Raw genomic sequence first — 16,850 nt, 5'->3', positions numbered from 1 at the left:
AGGGAGGATCCCAACTTAACACTTGTCCAGTACAATTTTCATGCCCACCAAGTGTCAAAAAGCTGTGATAAATGGCAGCTACTTTATGAGTCTCAGATCGGGAAAGTATCTGTAAATCCTTAGAAAACACCTTATGAACTGGGCAGCATGTGCTCCTTGCTGTGATTGGAAGAAATAAGCCTAAATGTTGATTCTGATTCTTAGGAAGAAAATGTGATAGAAACATAAAAGATTTGCAAAATTTATCTGATAGCACCATTTAAACTTCTTCTCATACTTCCCTTGACCTTGACCCTGCCCCTCAGAATATGGGGCCAGAGAAAGGATGCTTAGGAGCAGAGGCATTCCATGTCATAGGCAACAGAGAAGACAGAACAGGAAGCTCAGCAAAGCGTGAAAGGTAGACCACCTCTGACTGGCTGCCAGGACTTTTGTGTCCTATGGGGGTCAGAAACTTCCTTAACTCCAAGTGCCAGCAGCTAGAGGTCCCTGGGGTCTGGGCTGCATTTCCTCTGAGGAGGACACATTACATTGGTCGTCTGAGAGAGAACAAGGGCATCTCTAAGGGCAGGGAACGAATAGAACTCCAGGCAAAGAATACAGCTGGTAGAACGGCCTTGATATGAAATATTGGCATATTTGAGTCTTCAACTGAAAATACTTGATGAAAGGAGCATAAATTATTATGCTCACCTCTCAAATGAGCACAGGCACCCATTAGGCAGTGCACCATTGCCGTGTGCAACCTGTCCCCACCAGCGTGTGTATTGAAATAAACAGGTGAACAGGACACACTTACTCAGTAGGAGAGCATTGAACCAGAATTATATGCCCTGTCCTCTCCAGAGGAAAGGAGAGGCAATGAGGAGGCTGCCCCGGGCTTGGTGAAAGCAGAGGGCATCACCACCAGTGGCCCATGGTCGGGGGCCCCGGAAATGCCAGGCTGTAGTCTTGTCTTACCCAGACCCAAACTGGTAGGGGGACTTGTCAGGGAAAAAGGAGAGAGAGTCTCTGCAAAACAAGTCCCTTGCTATAAAAATAAGTAAATCGAATGAGAAATACAGCATCATTTTAAGGGTGTTAATTGCAAAGAGCTCTCTATTTGCAATTGCACAATAAAGATATTTTGTTGTTTGTTATTTTTTTTATTAGATCAATGCAGGTAAAATTGCACTCGTAGAAACTTGTCATCTTGGAGGTGTAGTGTTTCCTTTCTCACCCATACTCTGTATGGGCTTCTCTCCCTCATCCGTTGAGACTGCAGGTACTTTGCTTCTTTTCCAACAGGTCCCCCAGTGGCATCTAGAAAGGCTCAGCTATCAGTCATTTGTATGTGGTTTCAGTTGTTTGACTGACTTTATTACACCATATATGAAATGTATTTGTGCTAATGTGTCGCTTTAACTAGACATTTTCATTTTTAAATGTTTTGTCTTTAATCATGGAATAGGAGGATTTGTGCCTCCAGGAAATTTATTATAACATTATCAAGCAAGATGTGAGTATCTGGGAGGAGCAGAGAGGGCCCCTAGAATCACCTCCCAGTCAGCTGGCCCTGAGGGTACAATGATTCCTGGTTCTGTCCTCTGCGGAGCCCTGGATCCTGAAGGCAGACTACTCTTCCCGCCAGCATCCTTCTCCCTTGGATGCCGCAAATCAGTATGATCACAGTAGCTTCCGGGAACAAAGGAAGAACTAGCTTCTCTAGAGGCCTGGGGCTCATTTACTGGCTGTGTTCTAGATGTGCCTGTATATAGACCACAGCCTCCAACTCCTCCGATTTCTCCATCCACCCTGCTCTCCCTTCTGCCATCTCAAGTCTTTGGTGTCGTCTGTAATTGACATCCTGTAATGTGCTTCTCTCTCCTTTGTTATATCAGCCTCTCACGTATGTCTGCCTGATGTTCCTAACATTGACGTGTGTAGAAGTGTATAATTCTTTAAAAGAAACATTTACACATCAACCAGTTCATGGCTAACATGTAGTGCCTTGATGAATGAAACAGATTGGGATTAAATCCCAGCTCTGACACTTACTACTAAGTAGCTTTGGCGAGTCTTTATCTGCCTTCTCTTTCTACTCTGCAAAGTGGAAAGACCAACCTGATCAGGTTGCTGTACGAATCTAATGAGATCATACATTTAAGCACCACGAACAGCACCTGATGCAGCGAGCACCCCTGAGTGTTAGCCCTTAGCGACAGTGCTCCCCGCCACCGAGGGCCATGCGTGCTGTGAGGTGCGGGGTGTGCACACCCACTCACAGAGCTCTAGTCCTCATGGAGGAGGCATACATTAACCAAATAAGCACAAACCAAAATAAGCGCAAACCAAATAACACAAATGATGATACATGGTCTGAAAGAAAAAGGTTTTATATGACGGGTGGTAGCAAGGGGGTGTTTTTGCATGGGTAGTCCAAAAAGGCCTCTCTGGAGGTGTCCCTGAAGGGGAGTCCCCCTGAGCAGGAGCAGCCACGTGAGGAGTTTGGGAACAGCACACCTGGCAGAGGGAACAGCGCGAGCAAAGGCTCTGAGGAAGGAGAGAGCTGAGTGTGCCTGAGAAAGGGCCCGTCCTCCCAAGAACATGGTGAGTGACAGGCGAGCGGAGAGAATAGACTAGAGAACAGCCCTGTGACCCACGATGACAGAATTCCAAAGAGGAAGGTGAATACATTGTCATAATGACAGCTACTTAGAGGGAGTTTTATAAAACTCTGCTGTCACTGTTAAGTGCTCTGAAGAAATCAGTATTGAGAAAAGGCCATTTGGTTTTTGCCTGAAGAGTATCACTGGTGACCTTCAGCAATGCTATTTTTAGACGGTGATAGGAAGGAAGGGCAGAGTTTTAGGAGGGTGTTAACCTGCACACGGTCAGCCAGGGAGGGAGGACGGGGCATCCCAGACCCAATGGACTTTGCGCTTATTGAGATCCATCCAAATGGGTCGCCAGGACCCAGCAACACCAGGTGCCTCTGAGTGGCGGTCGAGTCTGCCCTGATCCCTCTCTCTGCGATTGTCCTACAGGTATGCCATTCTGACCAAAGCCACCTGGCCCTCGTGGAGAGGAGACGAGAAACAAGGTGTCCTCCACTTGCTGCAGTCCGTCAACATGGACAGTGACCAGTTCCAGCTCGGGAGGAGCAAAGTGTTCATCAAAGCCCCCGAGTCTGTGAGTGTGCTGCCGAGCCCTCCCCACCCGCTTCTCCTGCTCCTCTGGTTCATCCTCGGTGCCGCCTCCTCCGAGGGTTTCCTCTGCTCCAGTCTAAGTGTGGGTCTTCCCTCACCCCTGCTCCCTCGGCCTTCAGAGCACTCGATATGTATGAAAAAAGGCATCCTATAATGCTTTTTCTTAGTGTCTCTCTCTCATTCTCGATGGTCGTCTCCTTGAGGCCAGGGACCCTTGTCTGTTTCGTGTGCCGTTGTGTACCCAGAGCCTCAAGTAGACAGCAGGGAGGTGCCCAGTGTTGTTTAGTGTCCAGCAGTGTCTGCGCTAAAGGGGCTTCTTTGTCCCACAGAGGAGGCTTGGGTGAACCGTTGACACCACCCAGGCCCAGGTTCCTCCCTGAAGGGGGAGCCGTGCTCAGGAACGAGCATTCCCAGGATGGACCTTGAAGTCCAAGAGGGAGCCTGGAAAGGCAGTGAAGAGGTGACTAGGTAGGAGGAGAAACTTGCCGGTGAGGAACTCAAAAATGTTACGATTCACAAGCTTATTCAGCCTCCACAGATCAATTTGGAGGAACTTCTTTATCTCGGCTGACCAGGGTGTGGTCACCGTGAGCACCATGGGGATCCGCAGGGAGTCCCCGGTGAGCAGGACTCCAGCACAGCCCCTCTGCCCTCCGCCGGCTCCGGGGCTGCGGAATGAGGGCCCCACTTGCTCTTGAAGTCGGAGGAACTGCTGGAACTCCCCGGGTTCGGCATCGTCATCTCTTGAGGTTCCTATAACAATCACAAGACTCCATGTCAGGAGTCTATGATCTTAGCAAAATGAGTCATTCCGTCAGGGGGAAATAACTTGAGAACTTGCAGTGTTGGTAATAACGGAAACACTTGACCTTAGGCAAATCCTGGTCTCGCAGTGAGTTTTCTTCTTTGGAAGAAGGGGCCGCAGCTGCTGTTCTGCCGGCCCCAGGGGGTCAGCCTGACGCCCACAGGTGGCAGAAGCTGTAAGTGAATGGCTTTCTGGACCGTAGAGGCTATTAAATAAATAAATGGCACATATCAATAGAACCTGTTTATGAAAAGTTTGTGGTAGCATTTTCCACTTGGAGTTATTTGTAGCTTCACAACGATTTCATTTCCAAATATAAAATGAAAATGTTGTGTCATACACCATTAAGCAGCCCACAGAACAGTTCCTGTTCTTTCTAAAACGGGATGGAGTGACTGAGCAGTACAACCAGGGCTCCTGTGGTTCACACCCGCTCTTACTTTTTTGACTTGTTAATTTTTCACCTATAATTAAAACAGCCTTAATATTTTGCAGACTTTTTATTTTAATTTAGTGGAACTTTGGGGTTTTAGTGCCAAAATCAAGATTTATTTTTGGTTTTTCTTTTCCTTGTCTTCCTCCCAATTCCTTTCATCATCGCTTGACTCCTTTCCCTCATCTTTTTTTTGTTATCCTCACCCAAGGACATTTTTGCATTTATCTTCAGATAGAGTTGTAGAGAGAGAAGGAGGAACAGAAAGAGAAGAACATCTAGGGAGAGAGGGAGGAAGAGAAAGAGAGAAAAACATCAATGTGAGAGAGACACATCGATTGGCCGCCACCCACACGACCCCAACCGGGGCCAGAGACAAACTGCAACCGAGGTACATGCCTTTAGTGGGAACCGAACCCGGGTCTCTCTGGGCCGCAGGCCGATGCTCTAACCGCTGAGCCAAACTGGCCAGGGCCCTTTCCCCCATCTTTTAACACACACACACACAAACACACACACACCATCTCCTGTCTCCTCCCCCATCACTCATCCATCCACATTTAGCTCTGACATTGCAAATACTTTTACAAAATTGGTTTTTAAAAATCCACTTGGTGATTTTTGCCTTGACTCTTATAGTGAACGTGCGGAATATACAAAAGAATCCATTTGTTTTAAGAACCCACATTAGACATCAGGCACCAAACAGTTTGGTTTTCCTGTTCCATGATTTGGGGTTTCTGTTTTTGTTTTGTTTTTTTCTCTCTCTTTTTCTTCAACCTCCCTGGCCTTCAAACCCACATGGCCTTTGAAGAGAACCTACGACCTAGCTAACCTCTGAGGTCATCCATAGGGAGCTTGGAACCGTTGCCTCGTCATCCTTTCTGAGTCCCGGGTGTCTTTTCCACGGCCCTCCCAAAACAGTGCTGGGAAAGAAGGAGAAATCAAGACTTACACAAACACCCAGCACACAGATCAGAAACACGAACGTTCTTCCAACAGGCAGCCGCAGGCCAACACTGTACACGTAGTGTCTGGTGTGACCCAAGTATCCTCCTGTTCTGGAAACACGCTTCCCACGCGGCTGTGCGCGGCACTGTAGGCTGCGGGGCGGCGGCCCCTCCCTCCGGAGTTTCACTGGAGACGTGGTTTGTGCACAGCTGGGGCTGTGGGAAGGAGTTGAGTGACAGGAGAGGGTAGATGTGGCTCCTGGGTATAGACCCAGATAAACAGAGACAACAAATCATCCAGATAAACAGAGACAACAAATCAAGCCCAGCTGCCTTCAAACCAAATTTGCTCCATTTGCTTCTGGAACATTTTTGCAGCGATTGTTCATCATCTTTTACTTTGAGTTTTTATCGGTGCATTTTATTTATTTTTTCCTAGAGAGTCATGTAAACCACTTCCTAGGTAAATGCAAAAGCGCCCGCCATTGTTCGAGTTGATCAAGTGCAGGTTGCGGAGAAAGGCTCCTGTGTCGAAGTGAGGAAGCGCATCTGCGAGATGAGAGGACAGAAGTCTGTGGTCCGTGTGGTTGTCGAGGGGTTGAATGAAAGAAATGCACGCAGAGCTTCTAGAATGATTCCTGACCCAGGGCAGGCACGCGGTCCATCACAGCTCATTGTTGTCACCTTTGTTGCTCCAGAGCTTCGTTAAGTGGGGTACAGCCATCAGTATTAATTGTTAAAATGCCCATGTCTCGCCCTGGCCGGTTTGGCTCAGCGGTTAGAGCATCGACCTGCGGTCCGGAGAGACCCGGGTTCAGTTCCCGCTAAGGGCAAGTACCTCGGTTGCAGTTTGTCCCCGGCCCTGGTTGGTCGTGCGGGTGGCAGCCACTCGATGTGTCCCTTTCACATCAATGTTTCTCTCTCTCTCTCTCTTCCTTTCTCTCCCTCCCATTCTATCTGTGCAAAAAATGGAAAAATGTCCTCGGGTGAGGATAAAAAAAAAAAAAAATGCCCACATCTCAAGACCTGCCAGTGTCCGATATGGGCCCTTTGACAGAACAGTTTTGGTCCCTCTTGCTGAATTCAGATCCCAACCAGCACTTCATAAGTCATGCTCATCGCTGTGGCTATCACCCTCTGCCCCTGGACAGGTCTGCGAGGCAGGGGGTCTGCACTGCAGGGAGCTCAAAGCAGGGCGGTCCTCTCTCTGCAGCACTCAGCAGCAGCCTCCACCGACTCACCTGATCTAGCCACCTGGCATCCTCTTGCATCAAGGTGGGGAAGAAGGGGATACATTCTGAGTCATTCATTTGACTCTCACAGAGATTCGGAGCAGATACCAGTATGAAGGTCCACCAAATACACTCAGATCCAGCTATTGTCCATTATGTTGGGGATTTTTGTTGTTGTTGTTCAAAGAAAAAAAATATAGAGATGAAAGTTATAGTGATCAGCCTGGCCAGTGTGCCTCAGTGATTGAGCATTGACTCATGCATCAAGAGGTTGCTGGTTCGATTCCCGGTCAGGGCACATGCCCAGGTTGTGGGCCCGATCCCCAGAGGGGGGCATGCAGGAGGTGGCCAGTCAGTGTTCTTTCTCATAGATGTTTCTATCTCTCTCCTTCTCCCTTCCTCTCTCTCTAAAACTCAATAAAGAAAAAAAAGTTATAGTGATCATAAACTACATCCCCTACTAATTATTTTTTCATTTGTTCCTGAGTCTGAGAAGCACTTTCCATGTGTGGCCGAGACTAAACCAAGTGCCCCTGAAATAACAAAAAAAAGTGATGCTCTCAGGTCTTCTGAACTGCTTCACGTGTGTCTTCTTTACATCCACAGCTGTTTCTTCTGGAGGAAATGCGAGAGAGGAAGTATGATGGGTACGCCCGAGTGATACAGAAAACATGGAGGAAATTCGTGGCCCGAAAGAAATATGTCCAAATGAGGGAAGAAGGTAATTTAGTCATTTTGTTTCGTGCATTTAACAAATCTCAAGAATCATGTTGTGCTTGGGTGAAAGTTACGAGTTTATTTTACTTTGCATATAGTGTCGTGTGTGGAAAATCTTGCATTCCTTTCACGTTCTCGGTGTAAGCAGTTTCCTCCTTTCTCTGGAGGACTAATCCTTTCTGCCTTTGCGGGAATTGCAGCCTCAGACCTCCTGCTGAACAAGAAGGAGAGGAGGAGAAACAGCATTAACAGGAACTTCATTGGGGATTACATCGGGATGGAGGAGCACCCAGAACTCCAGCAGTTTGTGGGCAAGAGGGAGAAGATCGATTTTGCAGACACGGTGACCAAGTACGACAGGAGGTTCAAGGTACATGCTGGCTGCCCACCGCGGAGTCACTAAGCGGATCCCTTAGTCGTAAAAATAACTCATAATTTTGCTTTTCTTACTACCACAACAGAACGTGTTCATTGTAACTTTAGAAAATACAGAGAAGCCAAAAGACAAATAGCTACTCATACCCAGACACCATGTTAATGTTTTGTGTGTGTCCTTTAGAACTTTCTTATCCAGACACAAGTCTGTAAATCTAGTTTTATAAAAATGAGATCTACATTACATGCTGGTTTATCTTTCCGGGTTTTTTTTAAAAAAACATGCCAGGGAGGCCCTGGCCAGTTTGGCTCAGCAGTTGGAGTGTCGGCCCGCAGACCAAAGAGTCGCGGGTTTGATTCCAGTCAAGGGCACATACCTCAGCTGTAGTTTGGTCCCTGGCCCTGGTCAGGGTCATGCAAGACACAGCCAGTCGATGTATGTCTGTCTGGCTCTGTCTCTCCCTTCCACTCTATCTGAAGATAAATAGAAATAATAGCCCTAGGTGAGAATTTAAAAAATATATATATATTTAAATATATATATATTTAAAATATATATATATATATATATATATATATATATGTAGGGAGAACTTTACAGATTAACAGATGTGTCAATATAAATATTTGATTTACAATTTTTTTTTTTAAACCTCACCTGAGGACATTTTTCCATTTTTTATTCAGATAGAGAGGGAGGGAGAGAGAGAGAGAGAGAGAGAAACATCGATGTGAAAGGGACACATCGAGTGGCTGCCACCCGTATGACCCAACCAGGACCGGGGACAAACTGCAACCGAGTACATGCCCTTAGCGGGAACCGAACCCGGGTCTCTCCGGACCACAGGCTGACGCTCTAACCGCTGAGCCAAACTGGCCAGGGCTATAATTTGTTTTGTGTATAATGAAATAGTATTCCATTCAACGGATGCTATATTTTTAGCCGATTTCTCATTAATCCATTTTTTACTATCTTTTTGAAAGGGTGCAGTGAGCACCCTCTCGTGCACATCTTTCTGCATCTGTCTGCTGGTGCTTTCAGAACAAATTGTGGGAATGGAATTGTTGGGTCAAAAGATGCAGAGTATCGAGCCACACTGCAGGGCGTCCTGACTCACCCTCCCGAGGGAGTGGCCAGCAGGGCTTCCCGCAGCCACTGGAGGCACAGCCGATGTTCCACCTGTTCCCTCCACTCTCGTCCTGCTGCCTCATAGAGCCGGGGCCCGAAACGCGAAACCTGAAGCCACTGCCGCTCGTGGATCCACGGAGAGTTTTGTTGTTGTTGTTTATTTGTTTCTCGGTCAGGTAGAAGATGAAATAAATAACAATGCTAGCTTAACAAGAGGGATGCTGTCTTGCTGAAGCCAAGTCATCTCTTACACCCTGACTATGGCCAGCCGTCCGGCACCGCACGAGTGCAGGCAGAGCGCTTACGCCTCTCCGTGGCGGTTGGTAACCCATATGGTCCAAAGTCTGCTCATGTCCAATTAAAAACAATTTTTGTAATGATTCTTGAGAGAGAGAGAGAAAGGCATCGATTTGTTGTTCCACTTATTTATGTATTCATTGGTCGATTCTTGTATGTGCCCTGACTGGGGATCAAACCTGAAACCTTGGCGTATGGGGACGACACTCTAACCAACTGAGCTTCCTGGCCAGGGCCTCATATTTGATTTTTAAGGCTTATCATTAAAATGAAAATTTATCCATTTTCAAAAGTAAAAATGTCATGGACACAAAAACATGCATAGGTAGACACTTGAGGGGCCTGTTTGAGAAACGTTCTGTAGCGAATAACAGCAGGGTCACCGTGTGCATTGGCCTGCCCAGGACTGTCCCTGTACACCTGTTGTCTCCGTACCTTCGGTGGATCCATATGAGTTTGCCATTTTTGTGAGTTAGAGAGTCAAATGTCATTTATTCCATATATGTCACCCTAATAATTATTTTAGTATTACTATTTTTTTTTAATCCTCATCTGAGGATATTTTTCCATTCATCTTCAGATAGAGTGGGAGGGAGAAAAGGAGGAAGAGAGAGAGAGAAATGTTGATGTGAGAGAGACACATCCATTGGCTGCCTCCTGCATGACCCCAACCGGGGCTGGGGACGAACCGCAACTGAGGTACCTGCCCTTGGCCAGAATCGAACCCAGGTCTCAGTGGTCCACGAGCCAGTGCTTTAACTGCTGAGCCAAACTGGCCAGGGCCACCCTAATAATTATTAACGATGTCCCCATTTGCCTCCCAAGGCAGCCTCCCTTCTCGGGTAACATGCCCGTCTGTGGGCAGCTGTCACGTGGACGTGTCTGTCCACCTCTGAAAGCGCCTCTCCTTCCAGGGTGTAAAGCGAGACTTGCTTCTCACTCCGAAGTGCTTGTACCTAATTGGCCGAGAAAAGGTGAAGCAGGGCCCCGACAAAGGCCTGGTGAAGGAGGTGCTGAAGCGGAGGGTCGAGATGGAGAGGATCCTGTCTGTGTCCCTCAGGTGAGTGGGGGTGGAGGTGGGGGTGCCCATGTCTCCGCACTGTCATTGCTTTTCCAAACAGCCCGATGACAGGCCTCGTTAGGTTCCCCAGTTGTCACCATCACTGATGAAGAAAATTGAATTTCTTCATCTTCCCTAAGAAGACCTGATCATCATTGGTCTCAGGGATCCTGAGATGACAGGAATGATACCAAGGAAAAGACCCATTCTGGTTCGCTCCTCTCAGCAGGTCCTTTGTTCCCAGGAAATCTGAGAAATAAACCTAATATATGAAACAAACTGTAACTGCTCTTACGGAAGCGGGGCCGCAGGTCCAGAGCCCAGTCCCCTGCCCACCTCGCCCACGTGGACGATGTACCCCGTTTCACCAGCAAAGTCCAAGCAGAGATGGCCGTTAGGTCATCGATACTGTTTTTCAGTTTGCTGTGGCCTCTGATTGTCCAGGAAGGGAAGTTTCTTTGGACTCCTTATGGTTCTTTGTGCCTGTTCTTGCAAGGGAGGGAATACAAATTGGCTTCTATGATCTGCAGCCCTGGAGCCATGGCCAAGTGCTCCCAAGTCCACAGGCCGGGCCGCTCTTCCTGTCAGCACCCTGCCTTTGTTTTGGCAGAGCGGCTTCTGCACGTGGGAGACTTCCCTAAACCCTCCATGCTGAGACTCCCAGACCGTTCCCTCTGATCAGAGGAAATCCGCCGAGTCCACAGAAGGCTCAGAAAAGAGGAAGAAGGGCCCCTTTGAGGCCACTGGCTTCCTCCTTGAGTCGCAGCCCTGGGCCCTTCCGAGGGTCCCACTGCTCTCCGGCGGCCTTCGGGCTCCGTTGCATCGAAATCGCGACGTTTCGGTTGCTTGTGAACATGTGTCCCTGGAACTGGCGCACCTCTGAGCACTTACTCCACACAGAAACCACCGCTGCTCTCAGGACAAAGCGGGGATCTGCACGCTCGGCGCCCGACCAGCCAGGCTGGAGAGCCGCTCCGGTGATAATCCAAAGCAGATGGCCTGCCGCTCCCTTCCAGCCCGTGTCACCTGCTTTCCGACTCCGCCTCTCCCAGTTTTCCCGATACAGGACCAGGGGGTGCAGTGAGGTTAGGCGTTGAAAGCGTTTCCACTCAGGATGTGGTAAGGCTTCTAAGCAGCCCAGTCCCTCTGCAGCCTTTGGGCAGCCCCGCCTCGGAAAGGTCTCGGTGCGTGAATTTCAAGGAAAAGCTTCAGACGCTGTCTGGTTTCAGGTTTTCCTGAGAACTCGGCCCACTGGCTGGGGCACAGCCTGGCCGCACTCCTGCTGGCTGGGACCTGGGGCTGCCCTTGGTGTTCTGAGGAACCCGGCCGAAGTTTCTCTTTTTCTCTGGCACGGGGACCAGCCAGACCTGGGCTGAGCTGGGTTTGCGTCCCAGGCCCGGAGCACATGTGCTCGTTAGGCTGAGGATGATGGTTCTTCTTCCGGTGGTCGCCCAGGGCTGTCTTCACATCGCACCACTAAGAGTGCTTGATCATAGGTGACCGTCCCTACCTTTGTTTCACACACTGTGACCCTTATTGTCAAGCAAGTCCTTGAGGCTTATCAAGGTGTGGGACAGTCACTCTCAGCTGTCTTCCTCTGTCTTTGTCTTCTCACAGCTTTTGGGGGCCAGGGGCTCACGGTGAAGCCAGCTTCTCTTTCTGCTTCCTCTCTGGTGGTCACGGTCTGGACGCAGCCTGACACCATGGGGAGAAAGCAGCTCGAGGCCTTTCAACTTGTGATCTCGGCATGTTGTTGTCACTGAGCCTCACAGTCACCACCATTAGTCCTGTTCCCTTGTCTCCATTCACTGGGCTAACCGGTCATCTAAACCAAGTTAGGCCTTCAACCAGATGGGTGATGCTGTGCATAGAATCAAACCCAGAGTAGAAATTGGTTGTGGTACCAGACCACCAAACGTGTGTGTGTGTGTTCAAACTATTTTAATACGGGGATAGAGAGAGATTTTAACAGTTGTCTTACACTTCAGAAAAACCGTTGTAAGGTGTGTGTGTGTGTTTTGAAGGGCTTGCTACTTGACTGTTGACTGAAATGACCAGCTAATGATCTCTAGTTAAGACCATCAAAGGGCCCCACAGACGTGATCTTTCAGCACATCTCTCAAGTCTTGTAACTACTGTCAAAGCAAAATGGACTCACAGCTGCCTGTTCAAACAAAGGGACCATTCAAAACAATTATGAGACAGTTTGGGAAATGTGAACCTGACTAAATATTTGAGAGGAAGGATTGATTGGTCATTTCTTTAAGCGTCATGATGGTATTGTGGTTATTCTTATTTAAAGAGGCCTTATTACCCAGCTGGTGTGGCTCAGTGGTTGAGCGTCGACCCATGCACCAAAAGGTCATCAGTTCGATTCCCGCTCAGGGCACATGCCCAGGTTGTGGGCCTGGTCCCCAGCGGGGGGCGTGCAGAAGGCGGCCAATCAATGTTCTCTCTCATCCATGTTTCTATCTCTCTCTCCCTCTTCCTTCCTCTCTCTCTAAAATCAATAAACAAAAAAATAATTTTTAAAGAGGCTTTATCTTTCACAGATACTGAAATATTTAAGGGTAAAGTAATAGAACGTGTGGAGGTTCATTCTACTATTCTATGTGTATTTGAAATTTTCCATAATAAAAAGGTTTTTAAACCTCCACTAGACGTCTTTACCATTTATAAATATACTGAACTATATATAGTTGAATTATAATTGAAATTTTTAAAAAAATTTAACTTAGAAGAAAAAATGGGATAGGCCCGAGGCTTGGAGGGATGCGAAGACTGCGGGGTCCAGAGGGACTCAGCATCATTTGGACAGGGAAAGCCCTATCTGAGGAGACGTAGACAGAGCCTGATGCCTGGTTTCTGCCTCCCCTGGGGACGCTGAGTCTCAGCAGACGGCACACAGTATCTAGTTGAGATGTTGGATTTCTGAGGCGTGGAGTCTGCTGACAGAAGCCTCCGTTTTTGAAGGATCCTTGAAGAGCTGCTTCTTGTCCAAGTACTGACCTGGCCTCGCTCTTATTTGAGAAGCTCGATTTGTGGGAAGGGGGGCCACACGGTGTCATAGCCTGTGCTCTTTCCTCTCCTGCTTTTAGGCGATGAGATTGGCACCATAAAATCTCCTCTTTGGGGCTCTCTCTGATGAAGCTTCCGGGAGTACTTCTCCTTCCAGTAGCTGACCATCAGAAGCCTAAGACCCAAAGCTGTGGCTGCTCTGTGGGTCAGATTCGCCTGTCTTTGTGTGCGGTGGGAAAAGCTGCCTGGGAGAGGGGCTTTGGACAGCGGCGCCGGTTTCCTTGGTCACAGCATTCGCGCCTCGAAGCTTTGTTGCCCCGTCGCCCTGTGCCTCTGGTGGTCAGAACAGCCTGCTTCCCCCCGCTCGGCTGACCTGAAGCCTACTGACACCTGGACGTGTTGTGGCCTTTGAGCTTTGGGAACCGTCGGCTTTTTGGAACTGACCACCGGCCTTGTGTTCAGCCCTGGGATTCAAAGGTGAAAGAGACATAGTCACTGCCTCAAGGAACTCCCTCCCCACCTGGAAGGGGAGCAGACCCCTGAATCAACATGTGCCACAGGTTCCGAGTGTTCAGAGAGGGAGGGACACACAGGTTAGCGAAGACGGGAGGGGGCCTTTGCACCTGCAGCCGTGACATTCTCCTGGGAGGCCTGTTAGGAGGCCTGGTCCCCCTATACCTGCCCTTCCGCAGAGCAATTGGAAAGGGTCCCGGCCTGGCACCACTGGTCTCCCTGCACAGCAGGACTCGAGAAGGTTGATTTTCTTCTTGATTTCTCTCTGCACTTTCTAGGTTGCTAAAAGGAACATATATTTCATAGTCAGGAAACATTTTTATAAAGGCAGGGCGGTCCCAGCTAATTGCCTTTTCAGCTTTAAGGGGAAAAAAAACTCCTTTAAGACTTTACTCAGTGTTTTATAACTGACATTTTTTTAAGAAGATTCTGGTTAAGGGAGTTAAACGAGATTTTCTAGTGTTGTCAGCAATACCACAGAAAGCCACAAAGATGAGGGGATAAAAACAAATAAAAAGCCAAAGCAGGGACTGGACTGCTAAGGGATCTTTCGACACAGGGTACAAACATCTGTAAGGAATTGCAGCTTGATCATATGAACAAGACAAGGGTGAAATCCAAAGATAAGTCTGATTTTTTTAAAAAGAAGAATAAATAAATGTAAAAGCTTTGTTTCCAGGTCTAGGAGCATGGGCTGCAGGCAAAGGAATGAGCTGGAACTCAGGCCTGGACGAAGGTGGATTCGCTACTCCCATGCCTGGGTCATGCGGGGGAGCGGTTTTTGAATCTGATGGTTGGAGTCAAAGTGTCCAAACAATCTCTTCTCATTTCCAGATTCATGCTGATAGTTGACCTTAAAGTTTTGGCCTGCTTGTTTTTTGGGGTTTTTTTTTCTGTATAGTAATAAATCTAAGCACATAAAATTACTCAAGGTTACTTGTGCTGGGCTCATTTAGCCTGTGAATAGTCAGTCCCGCCTACAGTACAGCCAGACAAACAGACACGTCCAGACATATCCAAGAATGCTTTGAATCACACTCCTCAGCAGGAGAGTTCTGTCTCCCCCACAGACCAGAAAGGGGTGCTTCGTGTGTGCGCCCTTCCCCACTGCGTGGGCTCCTTTCCTGGTGCCGCAGTCCCCTCGTGCCTGGCTGGGGTGCTGGGGCTCCGATCACAACTCCAGGTGACTTGGGAGAGCTGTCCTGAGCAACTTTTACGTAAGGGCCTTTTGGAGTTTTGAATTGCTATAATTGACGTGATTAAGACAGTTCCAGAATTTTCCTAGAAATAGGAAGACGATAGTCGCTATATGGCCTCAATCCTCAGAGGTATATTCTTCTCAAACTTTAAGAAAGTTTCCAATTCCTAGTTTGGAAAAGTTTGTGAACAAGGAGGTGCAGTGGAGATTGTGAGCTCTCCTGCAATACCCATTCTCTCCTCTACCTATTAATGACTGGCAGCTACCCAAAGACTACATTTCCCAGGCTTCCTTGCAGCCAGGTGTAACCATGTGACATCGTGCTGGCCAGTGAGGAGAAGCGACTTGTATGGCTTCCTGGGCCTGTCTGTAAAGGGAAGGAGGGGACAGGTGCTTGGCTCCCTGGCGCTGTAGAACCGTCATGTTGGCCCTGAATGTCGATTTTGCACATGCTGTTGAGTGATGGATGAAAAAGCTGTGTGATTTAAACCACTGGTTGTCAGGGCCTTCATCACAACAGAAAGACCTATATCTCAACTATCACAAGAGTGTGCTGGAAGCCTGGTTGCCATGTAGGGATATTTGAAAATAAACTCTTGAGGGGATAATAATCACCAAGTGCCCCACCAGATGGCCATTATGTGCCCAAAAGTACCTGTAAAGTATTCTGACATCACATCCAAGGAGAACTCCTCAGGGTACTTGTCTAATACTCAGGTTGTGAGGGGCCAGCTCTGTTCCCCTGGGATACCATCCAGTTTACCCCACTCTCCCTGTGGGTTGTTTACGCTGCCACTCTGTGCCTTAGGGTTCCACCTGTGCTGTGGTACCCTTTCCTGTAGGAAACTGGGGGCTGAGGTTGCAGGGAGAGAGGCTGTGGCTGCAGCTGCTGGCTTGATCAGGTTCGGGTCCTTCGCCCCCTGCCTCAGCCTGGAGAAAACAGGTTCCTGGCACGCCTAGGATTGTCCAACAAGGCTGTCTGCCCGAGCAAGACCTCTGCCCACCCTGACCTTCCATTCATGGGACTGAGCACAGAGACCGCAGGAGTTGCAGTGCAAGTGGATCAGATTCCACCTGGAAGAAGGATCTCCCATCGCAGAGATTCTCCACACCCCAGCCCTCCATACTGGCCTCCACCTGGCTTTGTCACGGCTCCCGTGTGACACAGTGCAGCTCTGCTTACTGAAAAGCCATGTCGTTGGCATTTCCTGTGCTTGGAGGGATTGGAATATTTCTGTGGTCAATTCATCAAAGAGGGTTCACTTTGCTTTTAACACCTGGAAAAACACCATCTCTAATGAAATGTCATTTTAGAGGGTTGTCTTATATATTTGACAGTGGTGTTGGGGAGTCATTGTAAACCTACACATTAGGAAGCCTTTGGGGTGGTATTCTCCTTCAACTGGACACCTACCAGCAAGGGGACAAAGATCCTCAGTGACAGGTGTGTTGTAATTTCCACGACGTTTAGCAGGGCTTGGAGATGGAACTATGTACAGTCAGTTCCCCACTACCAGGAGGTTCTGCCCCGGGACTGGGTTTGCCTTGGCCGCAGCCTCTTGTTTCCACTCTCCCTCCAGACACGAGTTTGCCCCGGCTGCGCCCTGTCCGAGCGTTCCCGCAGCCGTGTCTTTCCCGGTCCCGCGAGATGTGTCGGCTTGAACGTGACGTGCGCGCTTGCTGTCTGTACACGCGTCAGCTTATCTCCGTGCTGCGGGGGTGCACCTTCAGCAGCGCCTGGCACGCGTTACAAGCCGGGCACCAAATACCCCAGGACTCCTCATACTAGGTGCATAGGAAGCCCAGGACATCAGCTGCCCTTTTGGTAGCCGAGCTTCTAATTCTTCAAATGAGGATTTATCACAGTAGCTGCAACATGTCATTAGTCCTACTAACTTGGACTTACATGGACTGGTTCCTTTCAGCCACTTTCTA

General features: G+C 48.6%; 1 protein-coding gene across 1 annotated transcript in view; it reads left to right on the top strand.

Annotated features, from left to right (window-relative positions):
- MYO1E (myosin IE) overlaps positions 1–16,850 on the top strand; it is a 200,584-nt gene that overhangs the window by 157,841 nt on the left and 25,893 nt on the right. The window contains exons 19-22 of the mRNA XM_036269692.1: positions 3,027–3,171; positions 7,215–7,329; positions 7,526–7,695; positions 10,041–10,186. Coding sequence (XP_036125585.1) covers positions 3,027–3,171; positions 7,215–7,329; positions 7,526–7,695; positions 10,041–10,186 — 576 coding nt within the window. The remainder of the gene's footprint in view (positions 1–3,026; positions 3,172–7,214; positions 7,330–7,525; positions 7,696–10,040; positions 10,187–16,850) is intronic.

This window comes from Molossus molossus, unplaced genomic scaffold (genome assembly GCF_014108415.1).
Source record: "Molossus molossus isolate mMolMol1 unplaced genomic scaffold, mMolMol1.p scaffold_m16_p_1, whole genome shotgun sequence".
Taxonomy (NCBI): Eukaryota; Metazoa; Chordata; class Mammalia; order Chiroptera; family Molossidae; genus Molossus; species Molossus molossus.
Note: the sequence above shows the minus strand (reverse complement) of the source record. Positions and strands in the feature narration are given on the sequence as shown.